Source organism: Schistocerca serialis, chromosome 10, assembly GCF_023864345.2.
Source record: "Schistocerca serialis cubense isolate TAMUIC-IGC-003099 chromosome 10, iqSchSeri2.2, whole genome shotgun sequence".
Lineage (NCBI taxonomy): Eukaryota > Metazoa > Arthropoda > Insecta > Orthoptera > Acrididae > Schistocerca > Schistocerca serialis.
Genome location: NC_064647.1, coordinates 253,309,008 through 253,324,861, shown reverse-complemented (window position 1 = coordinate 253,324,861; position 15,854 = coordinate 253,309,008). Strand labels below are relative to the sequence as shown.

At 38.3% G+C, this 15,854-nt stretch overlaps 1 protein-coding gene across 1 annotated transcript in view; it reads right to left on the bottom strand.

Moving 5' to 3' along the window:
* Window positions 1-248: 248 nt before the first annotated feature.
* LOC126425309 (serine/threonine/tyrosine-interacting protein-like) overlaps window positions 249-15,854 on the bottom strand; it is an 81,983-nt gene continuing 66,377 nt past the window's right edge. The window contains exon 4 of the mRNA XM_050088289.1: window positions 249-1,407. Coding sequence (XP_049944246.1) covers window positions 1,185-1,407 — 223 coding nt within the window. The 3' untranslated portion in view covers window positions 249-1,184. The remainder of the gene's footprint in view (window positions 1,408-15,854) is intronic.

Genomic DNA, 15,854 nt, shown 5'->3' with positions numbered 1-15,854 from the left:
TATGCACTGGGGCCCAATTTATTTTTCTTGGTTGGTTCACTTGCTGTCAAATGTGGATTTCCCATTCTTATTTTCCTCTTCTGTTCCTGGCGAAGTTACTTTCTTTCGCCCCCCTCCCCCCTACTTCTAGCAATGTCAAGTAGTACTTCTTTTCTTTACCTCGTATTTTCAGTCTTTGAATTCAGACAGTGTCACAAATAGTTGTATATTACGGCACATTTGTGGTAACTTGAACTTAAATTTCAATCTTTCTCAACTTTTATATAAATTTATTGCACATCTATGAGAAAATACAAAATCAATGGATGGCAAAATATACACAAGGGTGGAACAGAAGACATACTTCATACCTAAATACAGAGCAAGCACTGCAGCACACAGTGGCAGTTAATAGAAATTGACAGAGGCAACTCTTGTGTATGCTGATGTATATCATACTATTTTTAGGAGTCTATTATTGCAATTTAAATATGACCGACAAGGGAAATTTTAAAATGACAACTATACACACAGATCACGAAAGCAAATTATACTTTAAATTCTGAGGTAAAAAAGGTCAGCTTCCTTTCTCCTGATTTGAAAACAGGATAAATGTTAGGTCTTTAATAACATAATTTTAGAAACCTCCACAGAATAGTAAGAGTCAAATGGACAGTAATTCAACGCAAAATTTTTAACCTAGTAATGTCTGTTAAAACTTTTAAATAATGAGCCATCTCCTTTACAGTGGAGACAATAAGCAGCATAATTTAAAAATTCTGTTCCGAAGTTAATGCAAGTAAGCATTGGACATAAGGGGACTCCGAAGAGCCATGTGCTAATACAGTGAGTTACTGTACAGTTCAGTCTTTCTGTAACAAGGAGGATATGACGTCGACAATACTTCTGAGAACATTACAAAAGCTTTATCCTTAAAATTCTTAACATGTGGTCCCACTTAGAACAGCAAGAACATTCACGTGCTAATTATAATTGTAGCCAGTGACCGCCACGTCAATAGTGAGAATATGCCGAAACTAACATCTGCTGTTAATTTAGCAACTATCTGGCCACCGTGGAAAAATCCTGCTAATGTCACAACAATTGGCAACGAATAACTGCAGAGGTTTCACAAATTACATGACACAGTCCACGTCTCTCAAAGTACCGCCCAGAAATTGTCCGGGACGGCCGGGTGGCCGCAATCACCGCATTGTGACAGCAGCAGGGGTGCAGGGCGATGGCGGAGGCGGCGGCGGCTCACAGCCCGCATCATCCAGTGGCCGCTTGAAGCGCGGCGTCGATGCCTCACCGTTGCGGAGCGTCTGCTGGGCCCGATAGATGGGCTCAAACTCTGTCAGTTGTGCCAAGAAGCCTTCGTTCGGGTTTATGCAGAACCTCCTCTGCTGCACGAGGCCGAATGCTGCACTGTGAGTGAAAGAGAAACATCAGTGGCCAATAAAGCAGCAACCTCCACTTGAGGTGAGTAAAATCAAAATGAGCAGTGGCACTGTGTTGTACAAATGCACTGTTCCACTGACAGACAATCTTACAACTAATTTCATCTTGACTTGCAGGAGAAAAAAAAAAATTCTGAGGTGTGAGCATGTACTGACTTAATTAGTGAAACTTGACTGCGCACACACACGTATACGCATCAAGACCTCACATAATTACATTCAACACGTGGCATGTGTTATAATCAACCCAAATGCATTTGCTTGAACTGAAAATATTTTCTTTAAAATTAGTAACTGGTTCTCTTCAAATGGATCATCACTGAATTTGGATAAAGTAACACATACAACTCAGTACTGCTCAAGGCCTGAGGCAGATCATCTGAAATAATGTACATAGGTAAATCAATAAATGAAACATGATATTCAACATTCTTAGGTATTTTATGTCAATAAGAACCTGAACTGTATGTTACATATTGCAAATAATCTCAAACACTTAAGGTCTAAAAGTTTTGCACATAGATATCAGATTTTGAAGATGAAGATGTTAAAATTGCCTTATTTTCCTATTTCCATTCACTAATGCATTATGGGATAACTTGTCACTGATGCACAGAACTGTATAGTAGGAGTCCTCTGACAGGCAGCTGTGTGCACGGTTGGGCCTTGTGACAACAGCCTCACAGTACATCACCTCCAGTGCGGTGTTTGCTGTCAATAATCAATAGCAGTTTTGAAACAATAGTGTGGCTCTAAAAGGAGTGAGGCATTTGGCCATAAAAAGGTTTAGCCACCACCTATCGAGTCTTGTAAAGAATTTAGTAGATAATACAATTAACTACTTTAAACATAAACTTGGGAGAAAGCGTGTATGCTGTGCATGCACTTGTGTATGAGTGCATGTCACTGTAAACATGTGAAAAAATCTTAACGTATAATTTTGTTTTTTAAATGATCAGCAAGTAGGCGTATGTTTCACCAAGAAGTGTACTATAATTGTGAAACTGACTCATTTTGCATAATATAAAGAATATACAGTTAAGATCCACATTAACATTCAAATAACTGACTACATAATAACTCGTCGACTGTGTGAGAGGCAGAACAACAGTTTCACGTACACACATGCAGTGCAACACCAACACCAACACCTTACACACACGAGAAAACATTTACATATTTCAGGCCAAACCTAAAAATTATTATAAAATTACACCACATTTTAGTTTCCTACAATGTAATGTGTGCACTCAACTGTCCGAATGTAGTGTAACGCATTTGAAATTTTCTAAATGTTTGCAAATTGTGTACTGAGGCAAGACTTGGGTACCAGCCCAGTATTCACAGTATAGGTGTGGGAAACACCTATAAACCACATCTAGGCAGTCGGCACACTGACCCTCGTCTTTAATTTTCTGGCAGATTCGATCTGGGGTCTGTGCATCTCCCTGTCCCAGAAATGGTGCTTTAACATGCATGACTAGTCGGGCAGGTAAACTTACTATGCCACAATAATAATAATAATAATAATAATAATAATAATAATAATAACAACAACAACAACCACAATCAGTTACAGTGCAAAGGATAATATGGAGAAAATATCGCAGCTGTGCGATTAATGTCGGAAAGTAGTTTTAAAGCAATTCCTGAGTAGCAGCAGCAACAGCAGCAGCACTGCTTAAGTACTGACAGGGCACCCTCGAGAACAGCCAGCCCCACAGTTAGGTTACAAACTCCCATCAACAGAGAATTTGTCGGAGACAGACCTCCACCTCTGTTTGGATACGCCAAGCATTGGCAACGTATGGTGACCCATGGGTCTGATCCACACACTTACTTATGCTCGTGGTGTAATGGATCTGGGAGATGTGTTATTTTCTACCAGATTTGTCGATACCAAATTGTAAATGTTTTCTTATATTTTTTGTCAGAATTTTTTATTATAATTTGCCTTATTATATGTTAATTTACATATATTTTTGAGAGTGAAAGCATATTGATTACTATTAGTAAATGTGACGAAGAATATCAAAGAGACTGATTACAAGTGGAAGCTTGTGTGTTGCGTAAAATGTCTTTGACGCTGGAGTCGTCTTTGATTTGACTCAGTCGGCAGTGAACTCGTGGTGTGTGTTGACGGTAGAACAATGCGCAGGTCGCCGTCATAAATAATTTGGAAGTGAACAGAAAAAAAATGAATTATGTTACCACCTTTTTTATATAAACTTTAAGAAGAAACCACATTCGAAGAAATGGTATTTGAAGCATCAAAAATGAAGCAAACACATTGAACCAGGTCATTTCTGCAACCGACAAAACTGCATTGTGCAATCATACTTCCACTAGACAACTGAATCCAAGACAAATATCGCCTTGTAAACATTTTACGGAAAAGGTACTGTCACGAAATATGCCAAATTTAAGTAAATAAAAAAACAGTGAGCATATTTCAACTTTGTGTCTCAGCCGGGATACCATATTTCAACTGGGGACTGTAGCCGGGATATTGTGTTCACGAGATCTTCAACAGTGCTACGAGGAAGAAAATTTGTGTGTGTTAATACCAGTTTTTTCAGAATGTGTGTTACAGTATTTGTGTTCATCGGGAAGTAAAAGTTTTGGAGAAGAAATGTTTCAGCAAAAAATATAATTTTCGACAGAAGAAAATACTTCAAGGATTTTGGTCAACAATCACATGGATGGAAAACGTGTATTTGCAACAGTAGAAGAGTGTTCCAGATAAGTCACGAAACCCTCGTGTTTTGTTAAAACAATCTTTTTATCTTGTTTTGTATTGTTGTGTATAATTTTTTTTTTCCCCCCCCACAATGACTTATGAGATTTTCGAGAGTATTGTGCCTAAAGTAGAAAGTAGTAATTTAATAGACTTCAAAAATCAGGACAGGTCAAATGAAACAGAAAGAACCGATCAATTTGATTTAAAAAGTTTTCTTGTAAATTTCACGAAAGAAATTAAACAATCAGTTGACGACAATAAGACTTACTGGGATGAAAAAATTGATAACATTTTGTTGCAAGTCCAAGCAGTCAATACCCAAGTGGGTGATCTTTCGAACAGAGTTGGCAGTGTTGAGGAAAAAATTTAATCTGTGGAAGCAAAAGTAAATGAAATTGATGCTAAATTGAGCGATGAAATTAATACTGTAAAAAATGAGTTACTGGTAGATATGGAAAAAAATATAATTGATTTTAATGAGATAAAAGGGGAAATTAAAAATTTGGATGAGAATACAAAAGTTTTAGTAAAAAATGTACAACAAGAAACTGACAATCGTTTGGTTACTCTAGAAAAAAAAGTAGAGTGCAATGATTTAGAAAACAAAAACTCTGTCAAAGATCTTAGCGAAAAACTTGAAAGTTTTGATATTGAATTTCAAAGCAAAAATCACAATGTCAACATATGCAATCTTGTATCTAATATTCCAGTGAAGCACTTTTCGGTAGATGGACCCTTACATCCCGTTGATTTTATACAGTATTGTAAGGATTGTTTTTTACCTCACTCACCAGATGATATGAAAATTAAATTTGTGAAAAAATTCTTGGAAGGGGAAGCTTTGACTTGGGCAAACCAGCTTGTAACTTTTGGGATGACCTTTTCAGAATTTGAATCAAAATTTCTGGAAAATTTTTGGGATGATCTTAAACAAACTAGAATCAAAAGTGAATTTTTGAATGGGAGAAACTATAGAGAATCAGATGGGAGCATGAAACAATTTTGCAAAAGTGAACTTCAAAAACTTATTCGTTTAACAAAACCATTGGATGACTTGATCAAAATTGATACCTTAAAGAGAAGATTGCCATCAGCAATGCAGTTGAGTTTAGTTCATTGTCCTGATAGTAATGTAGAGCAGTTTCTCAATTATATTGAAAAGTTGGATAGGGTAACAACAAGAACACACAGTGGGTTTACTCAGAAGGGTAATGGTCAAAATTGGGGAAATGACAACTTTCAAAAAAGGGAACAAAACAATTATCATGGTGTCAGTCAAAATTCAGGGGGATATAACAATTTTCAAAAGAAGGACCATAATTTTCATCCAAAACAAGAGCAACATTTTTGCAGAAATAATGAACAAAATAGAGAACACTTAGGGATCAAAATCACAGAAATTTTGCTAGAGATCAGTACAACAGAAACTACCAACAACCAGGTAATGTTTGGCATAGGAATGGGAACAGAAATGTTGATCAGAGACATTGGCAGAACCACAATCAGCAGTTCAAACAGAAACCAGTTGTAATTCAGGAAATGAAAAATGAGTAGACGCCCCCTTGAAGGTCCGCAAGGTTGAGGCAGAAGGTGAGCATGATGAAAGGACCAATGGATGTGACTATCATAAACCTAAACATGACAGTTCCAAACCTAAGCTATCACATGAGGTCATTAGTTGTTACTTATTGAAGAAATTTCAAGAGGAAAATAATGATGATATTGATAAAAATAAAATTTTCAGTACACAAGAACATACAGTAGATAAAAGTAATTGTGATTCATTTAATTTAATAGAGTTTTACACTTGGGCAGAAAAGAACAACACTTTGTCAGATGATGTAATTTGTAGTAGTTCAGAGACGGGTGTGAATGAAAGAGAGAATGCATGCTGTGAGAATGAAAATACTGGTGAAAGTGATCTGGTAACTTTAGAAAGGGAAAATAATATTTTAGGGGATAATTTGAATGTGTATGACCTGAATGTCTATAATGATAATGATGTTGATGATAAAGTTGATAATGATAGTAATGGTATTGATGATGATGTTGAGGGAAGGTGTTTCATTAGATTAAATAGGGAGATGGGTATAACACATGGTCGAAAATGGATTAAATAGTGAGAATATTATAGAAATTCCCAGGGATGTTACCAGGATGAATAAGGCTCGCAAGCAGGGTGTGTGTAAAAGTGCGAATTTTGATGTTGTTGGTAAAGAATCTGACTTCACAAATAATGATGACATATGTATAACTTCTAGCCTAAGTGAAACTTTTACAGATACTAATGACACACACACATTTCTTAATAATCTATGGCTGAACAGTGAAACTATTTCTTTTGACAATAACTTTAGAAAGATGCCTATTAATGTATGTGAAACTATATGTCCCGAGTGGTGGAAAAAGATGAGATGTTTTATTTTGGAAAAGCTGAAGGATAAGTACTTAAATAGTATACAATGTGATTTGGATGAAAATTCTTGGCTATTTGAGATAATAGAGAGTACTAATGACAATTTTGTATCTTGTGCAAATTTTATAACTGTGACAAATAATACATATAATGGTATACCATATGATTCTGATAAGTATAGGTTTGGGGAAATTGAAAGTGATTTATTACATGAGGATACAGGTTCTGAGAAAAGTGATCAATTTTGCAGTCCTTACATAAAAGTTCAAATTGGGTCATGGATTGGTAAATGTTTAATTGATACAGGAAGTGAGATCTCGGGAATATCTGAAAGGTTAAGCAAGAAATTGAAAGCGGGGAAAGATTATGTTGAAATGCCAGTTGTTGGGGTAAAGATAAAAGGTGCAGTAAATTGGTAAAAAGCCAGGCTTTAGTGACATTTTTAATTGAAGGCAAGTTGTTCACACATGGATGTTTTGTAATTCAGGAATTTAACGAAGATTTTCTTTTGGGTATGAATTGGATATTAAAAGTAAATACAGCATTTTATTGGGTTGGAAGAAAACTTTTGATAGAAACTAGTGAAAGGGAATACATTCAGACAAATTTTGTGAACACACTTGGTGATCAGAGTAATGGAAATTTTGACAGCATCAATTTACTAAAAGAAAATAGATTGGAGAATATTGAAACTCATAGATTTGAGACTGATGAAGTTGAATTTGGGAATTTGGTAAATTTGAAAATTTCAGAAACACAAAATTTATCTGGGGAGCAAAAACAACAGTTAGAAAATCTGCTGTGGGAATACAGTGATGTTATCAGTGACATACCTGGTAGGGTAAAGGGTTATCAGTGTGAGCTTCAGGTAAAACCTCATGAACCATTTTTCATAAAACTATACAGTATTGCAATATCAAAAAGACTTGCTGTTGAGAAAGAGCTGAAAAAGATGGAAGGATGTAATATAATAGAAAGCAGTATCAGTGCATATAATAATCCTCTAGTAGTAGTTTCGAAAAAAGATGGTGGAGTAAGATTGGTTTTGGACTCTAGACACTTAAACAAAATTTTGTTCAGACAGACAGACCATCCCGAAAAATATTGACGAGTTACTCTATGAATTTACAGATATAAAATATATGTCAAGTTTGGATCTAACTTCGGGTTTTCATCAGGTACCACTTTCGGTTAATTCTAAAAAATATACAGGTTTCTTGTACAATGATAAGAGTTACCAATATTGTGTTGTGCCATTTGGGTTAAATTCCTCTGTTTCCGAATTTATAAGAGCTTTGGATCATGTACTGGGGCAAGAACTTGCATCTAAACTGATAATTTATGTAGATGACATTTTGGTTACAGGGCAAAATTGGGAGGAACATTTTTTGATTTTAAAGTCAGTTTGTGAAAAACTTAGAAAAGGGGGGATGACATTGAAATTAGAGAAATGTAAATTTGCAGTTTCTGAATTAAAATTTTTGGGTCATGTTGTCACAGATAAGGGAATTTTGGCAGATCTAGAAAAAATTAAAGCAATTTCAGAAATTCCTATTCCTAAGACTAAAAAACAAAATCATTCTTTGGGTTATTACCGAAAACATATAAGTGATCAGAGTCTGAATGCACCATGTTTAAGTCAGTTACTTAAGAAAAACACTGTTTGGGTTTCGGATAAAAGTTGTCAGGAAGAGTTTGATAAAATTAAGCAAGAGTTGAGGAAGCAACACTTATTACACAGACCTGATTTTAATTTACCATTTTGTTTGAACACTGACAGCAGTAATTATGGGCTTGGAGCAGAGTTATTTCAAGAAAGAGTAGAGAATGGAGTTAAGATACATTGTACCATAGCATTTGCAAGCAGAATGTTGCTCAAGCATAAGAAAAATTATACAGTCACAGAGAAGGAACTTTTGGCAATTCATTGGGCTTTTACAAAATTTAGAATTTACCTTATTGGACATAAAACCATAGTATTTTCGGATCACAAAGCTTTGAGTTACTTACAAGAGTGCAAATTATACCACAGTAGATTGACCAGATGGGCAATATTTCTGCAACAGTTTGACTTTGAAATCAAACACATAAAAGGTTCTGAGAATGTAGTAGCTGATTCACTTTCAAGGTTACCAATTGGGGGAGAAAAGGAGATTTTTGAACAAGAGGAAGAAAAGCAATTTAAAATTAGATACTTGAAAGGGGTGGAAAATGAGAAAACAATTAGAGCTATGTGCGACAAAATAAATCAAAATTTAGATCAATGTTGGAAATTAATCAAAGAATGTCTAGGCAAGAAGGGGTATGAGAAACTTGATAAATTTTACAAATTACAGAAGGGGATTTTATTTCGGAGAACAGATGTAGATGCTGATAACTGGAAACTGTGTTGGCCAGAGGCAGATGCTGATAAGCTGATCATTTACATACATTAAAGTTTTGGTCATTGTGGGATACAGAAGTGCATTCAAAAGATACAAGAAAATGTTTATTTTTACAATATTGGAAAGAAGGTAAGAAAAGAATTGGCAACCTGTGACAAATGTCAGAGAGTTAAAGTGAGCAATCAAAGATGTGGTGGAGAGATGCAAAACATTATTGTGGAAAAATCTTCAGATCTTATCGCTGTGGACTTATATGGAATGTTACCAAAGAGTAAAGGTGGTCACTGTTACATATTTGTTATGGTAGATGTATTTTCAAAATTAATTAAACTATATTCAGTGAAAAAAGCTACTAGCCATGAAATTATAATGAAAAACTGAAAGAGATTATTTCGCACAGGTGGGTAAACCAAAAGCTGTATTATCAGATAATGGTTCACAGTTCACCTCAAAAATTTGGAAAAAGTTTATTGAAAGATCAAAATTGAAGCATATACTTATATCTGTTTATTCTCCATCCACCAATCCTGCAGAAAGATATATGAGGGAAATTGGGAGATTTTGTAGAACCTATTGTAGCCATAAACATCCAACCTGGTTTGAGCACATTCGAAATTTTGAAGATATTATGAATAGCTTACAACATAGTTCCACAGGATTTTCACCGTATGAGATTATGTTTAATATTAGACCTCCAAATCTTATATCAGAACGTACTGACTTTCCTAAATGTACACCTTTAACTATGCAAGAGAGAGAAGATATTGTCAGGGAAACTATAAGGAAACAAGGGGAAAATAGGAATAAAATACATAACAATAGGGTAAAATTAACCACTTTCGAAATTGGGGATCTTGTTCTGGTCAAATCTTATGAAAAATCAAAAATGTTAACTTCAGAAATTAAAAAATTCTTTGATATCTATATTGGGCCTTTTGAAGTCATAGAAAATCCACACCCTAATGCTTATCATTTGGTGTATCCTAAGTCAAAGAAATTATTTGGTCTCAGGAATGTTGTCTCTTTGAAACTACACTCCTGGAAATGGAAAAAAGAACACATTGACACCGGTGTGTCAGACCCACCATACTTGCTCCGGACACTGCGAGAGGGCTGTACAAGCAATGATCACAAGCACGGCACAGCGGACACACCAGGAACCGCGGTGTTGGCCGTCGAATGGCGCTAGCTGCGCAGCATTTGTGCACCGCCGCCGTCAGTGTCAGCCAGTTTGCCGTGGCATACGGAGCTCCATCGCAGTCTTTAACAATGGTAGCATGCCGCGACAGCGTGGACGTGAACCGTATGTGCAGTTGACGGACTTTGAGCGAGGGCGTATAGTGGGCATGCGGGAGGCCGGGTGGACGTACCGCCGAATTGCTCAACACGTGGGGCGTGAGGTCTCCACAGTACATCGATGTTGTCGCCAGTGGTCGGCGGAAGGTGCACGTGCCCGTCGACCTGGGACCGGACCGCAGCGACGCACGGATGCACGCCAAGACCGTAGGATCCTACGCAGTGCTGTAGGGGACCGCACCGCCAGTTCCCAGCAAATTAGGGACACTGTTGCTCCTGGGGTATCGGCGAGGGCCATTCGCAACCGTCTCCATGAAGCTGGGCTACGGTCCCGCACACCGTTAGGCCGTCTTCCGCTCACGCCCCAACATCGTGCAGCCCGCCTCCAGTGGTGTCGCGACAGGCGTGAATGGAGGGACAAATGGAGACGTGTCGTCTTCAGCGATGAGAGTCGCTTCTGCCTTGGTGCCAATGATGGTCGTATGCGTGTTTGGCGCCGTGCAGGTGAGCGCCACAATCAGGACTGCATACGACCGAGGCACACAGGGCCAACACCCGGCATCATGGTGTGGGGAGCGATCTCCTACACCGGCCGTACACCACTGGTGATCGTCGAGGGGACACTGAATAGTGCACGCTACATCCAAACCGTCATCGAACCCATCGTTCTACCGTTCCTAGACCGGCAAGGGAACTTGGTGTTCCAACAGGACAATGCACGTCCGCATGTATCCCGTGCCACCCAACGTGCTCTAGAAGGTGTAAGTCAACTACCCTGGCCAGCAAGATCTCCGGATCTGTCCCCCATTGAGCATGTTTGGGACTGGATGAAGCGGCGTCTCACGCGGTCTGCATGTCCAGCACGAACGCTGGTCCAACTGAGTCGCCAGGTGGAAATGGCATGGCAAGCCGTTCCACAGGACTACATCCAACATCTCTACGATCGTCTCCATGGGAGAATAGCAGCCTGCATTGCTGCGAAAGGTGGATATACACTGTACTAGTGCCGACATTGTGCATGCTCTGTTGCCTGTGTCTATGTGCCTGTGGTTCTGTCAGTGTGATCATGTGATGTATCTGACCCCAGGAACGTGTCAATAAAGTTTCCTCTTCCTGGGACAATGAATTCACGGTGTTCTTATTTCAATTTCCAGGAGTGTATATAAACAGAAATAATAATTTCAAAATTTAAATAACCTATTATCATCTAAAACAAAAGTCCTCCACTGGAATATGCTTGTTAGAACAAAACTACCTGTACAACCAAGTATGCATATTTGCATGTATAAATTAATAATTTGAAGCCACATGTTAATTGAAACTGATGAAAAAACACTGTTGTCACAAAGAATGAGAGAAAGATTTATTTTTACTTTTTTTTTTTAAAAAAAAAACGTCTCCCTAGTGAGCATTTATAAATTTTTTCTAATTTTTGGAAGCTAAGTCCTCCCTGTGGGTGAAGGCATGCATGTGAGGACATGCATGCAAAGGTATAAGTTTGAAAACCAATTTTAGATAAAGCCTCATGATATATGAGCAATTTATTACTCTTTATACTGATGTTGTGGGGAGCGAAAGTACTCTTCACAAGAATGTGACTTGTAGTAATATTGTAGTAGAGAGCCAAGTGTACATAAATAATTGCAAAAAAAATTTAGATAATACTGATGTATCTTTAGTTTTACTAAAAGAAAGAAAAGCATAAAAAAAAGAAAAAAGAAAATCATAAGAAAAAAAATATACAAAATAAAAAACCATGACTAAAAAATATAAAATTTAAAAAATCAGAAGAAAAAATATATAAAAGGCAAATATATAGAAAAAAAACTACACTATATATATGTCCAGTATCATTTTTTACTGTACAATATGTAAGCATAATGAAATTAACATTAATATGAAAAAAAATTTTAATCTTATTCTAGGAAATGAGTTTTACCCTTCTATTATTTTCAATCTGTATGCTGTATGTTAGAATACTTATCATGTATGTTTTATACCATGTATATTTATCATGTTAAATCATTTCTTTACTTGAATTTTTTGTGTATGAGATTGATGGGCAAGGATCATTGCAACAACAGCCAGTAACAAGTCCACAGATTCAAAGAGTCCAAATTTGGAAGAGGTTATCAGACAGCATCATTAATGTACTAATTGTGTAATACAGATCCATTACTGAGTGTGGTTGGGATTTTGTTGTATATGTTCATAACAACTAAAGCCCTGGGGAGCAATTGTAATGGATCTGGGAGATGTGTTATTTTCTACCGGATTTGTCGATACCAAATTGTAAACGTTTTCTTATATTTTTTGTCAGAATTTTTTATTATAATTTGCCTTATTATATGTTAATTTACTTATATTTTTGAGAGTGAAAGCATATTGATTACTATTAGTAAATGTGACGAAGAATATCAAAGAGATTGATTACAAGCGGAAGCTTGTGTGTTGTGTAAAATGTCTTTGACGCTGGAGTCGTCTTTGACTGGACTCGGTCGGCAGTGAACTCGTGGTGTGTGTTGACGGTAGAACAATGCGCAGGTCGCCGTCATAAATAAGTTGGAAGTGAACAGAAAAAAAATTAATTATATTACCACCTTCTTTATATAAACATTAAGAAGAAACCACATTCGAAGAAACAGTATTTGAAGCATCAAAAATGAAGCAAACACATTGAACCAGGTCATTTCTGCAACCGACAAAACTGCATTGTGGAATCATACTTCCACTAGACAACTGAATCCAAGACAAATATCGCCTTGTAAACATTTTACGGAAAAGGTACTGTCATGAAATATGCCAAATTTAAGTAAATAAAAAAATAGTGAGCATTTTTCAGTGGCCACCTCACTGCAATGCCACAGCAATGTTCCTAGTGCATAAAGTCAAAACTATAGCATCCATAAATTAATGTTTCTGGGGGTAACCTGTCGACACGAATGGCACACCTTTTCTGACACATGACACCAACAGATTCTGCCTCAAAATATGTGTTTGAAAATGGTCGGTTGGTTTAAAAGAGAGGGAAAGAGACCAAACTACGAGATCATCGGTCCCTTGTTCCTAATGAAACAATGCCACAAGTGCGAGAATAAGACAGACGAGACATATAACACACAACGGAAAGAAAGGAAAAACCACAAGAATGAAGGAAAGGCAATGAACACTAAAAGGAACAAAAGAGGACAAGAAAACGATAGACACACACTAGTAACAGAAGAGAGTAAAACAAGAAAGCAGTGACTGGCCGACCACGAGAATAAAAAGGTAAAGCCAACCACTCTGCAACATGTTGAAACCTCCACCCTAAAAACACTAGGGTGGAGGACACAGAGACAAAGGACATGTGCTAAAACTTAGATCAAATGATAAAGCCCACCCTCACGGATAAAACTAAATCAGCCAATAAGGCGTTGTCAGATAAAATGAATGGCACCGAGTCCAGTAACCCAAGATTTCATTGCTGCGCAGTCAAAGTGGGACAGTGCACCAGAATATGGGCCACTGTCAACAGGGCGCCACACCGACACTGAGGTGGGTCTTCACGGCGCAAGAGGTAACCGTGGGTCGCCCGAGTGTGGCCAATGCGGAGCTGGCAGAGGACAACTGATTCCCTGCGAGAGGCCCGCGTGGAAGACTTCCACACATTCATACTCTCCTCAATGACACGCAGTTTGTTGTGCGTACTGTTATGCCATTCCGTCTCCTGAAGTCGAAAAACCCTGCGTTGTAAGTCAGACCGCAGGTCAGGTTCAGGGATGCCCATCTCCAGAAGCAGTTTCCATATAGCCTGTTTGGCTAGCCTGTCGGCAAGTTCGTTGCCTGGGATTCAAATGTGTCCGCACAAACACCATTGAATGACAGGACCAGTCCAGGGCATAGATGGACTCTCGGACGGACGCCACCAAAGGATGGCGAGGGTAGCACTAATCGATAGCTTGTAGGCTGCTCGAGGAGTCAGTAAACAGAAGAAACAATTCCTCAGGACAGGAACGGATGTACTGAAGTGCAAGAGATACGGCCACCAGCTCTGCAGTGAATACATTGCAGCCATCAGGCAAGGACTGTTGTTCAATATGGCCTCTGATGACAAAGGCGAAGCCAACATTACCAGCAGCCATTGAGCAGTCAGTGTAAACCACTTCAGAGCCCCGGAACACTTCAAGAATCGAGAGGAAGTGGCAGCGGAGAGCCGCAGGGTTAACGGAGTCCTTAGGATCTTGCGAAAGGTCCAGGCGAAGCTTCAGTCGATTCGAAACATCCCAGCCAAATAAGTCCACAAGTGCCTTCTTGGCTAAGGGTGTGTGAAGACGTGTGTTGTCAAGCAGCAAGCACACTCCTCTCATCAGCATTCCCTTCCTTTTGTTCTGAATTCTCCTTTTTACTATTTTTTAAAGTCTTACAACATTGTTGGTCTCTCCCCGAGGAAAAACTTCGACCAAAATGATGCTGCCTTTTCATTTCCAAAACAATGAGGCCACGATTTTTTTTCCCCGCCTGAAACTGTGGGTTTGAATTTTTTGGCAGGTGGGAAGCTGGTGTGATGCCACTGTGACAACTGTCTTTATATCAGGTGTGTAATGAGCCACACATGTGTTATCTCCAGAAAACCCTCAATTTCCTTTTCAAGATGCTCCTATATTCCAATTCATGTCACTCAAGAAGCTCACTGGCACTATGGACTCAGTTTTTTCTTGTGCTGCTACTTCACCTGTTTTGGGATCCACTTAGCGCACAGTTTCTGGTGTCTCAACGTTTCTGTGAGTGTCTCGTATAAGACAGTTCTGGTGAGTCGGGGAAACATCACAGAAATTTCATCCACTGTCAATCGGCGGTCTTCTAGAAGTTACCTCGATTTTATGCACCAACTCGTCAGTCAAAATGGTAGGTCTTCCATTCCTCAGTTCGTCATGTAGATTTGTTCTGCCTGCACTGAACTCCCTACACAACTTAAACACACTTATTCTATTCATAAAACCTTCGCTGTAAACCATTTTGATTTGTGAAAAAAATTTGTCAGATGTCATTCCTTCTGTTAGGCTCACACTCGGCAGGATTTCTTACCGACTTATTTCACACAACTGGACATAGTTTACGTGCTAGCGTGTTTCTACGATGCTTCTTCTGGTCTGGGTATCCCCCTCTACCACTCAATGTTGCCAAACCTCACAAAAACAAAAAACCACAGCCCATTATGATTACAGCACACTCACTTTCTGAGCAAGCCTCATACTTGCACTTCTCCTATTACACATATAATTTAGAAGACATTCACACAATTATCAGTGTGAGTATAGCAGCACTGTGACCTCTTAGGCTTTCCCAGAGTAATAATTCTTGATAATCTCCTAAAGTTTTCTGCCGGATCCTAAAATCAACCCAACTCGATGTTCAGTGATTCATCTATTGGCAACTTTCAGGAAAACGGTACTGCTGCCGAGTCCCAATGAAAACTGATGTGATTGGATGAAGCGTAGGTAATCAAATACACAGTAGTGTAGTTTTCACAATTAGGGCACTACTCGGATCTGTCAAAGATGATTTGGGAGCCTGGAGTACATAAAATTCCATGTCAA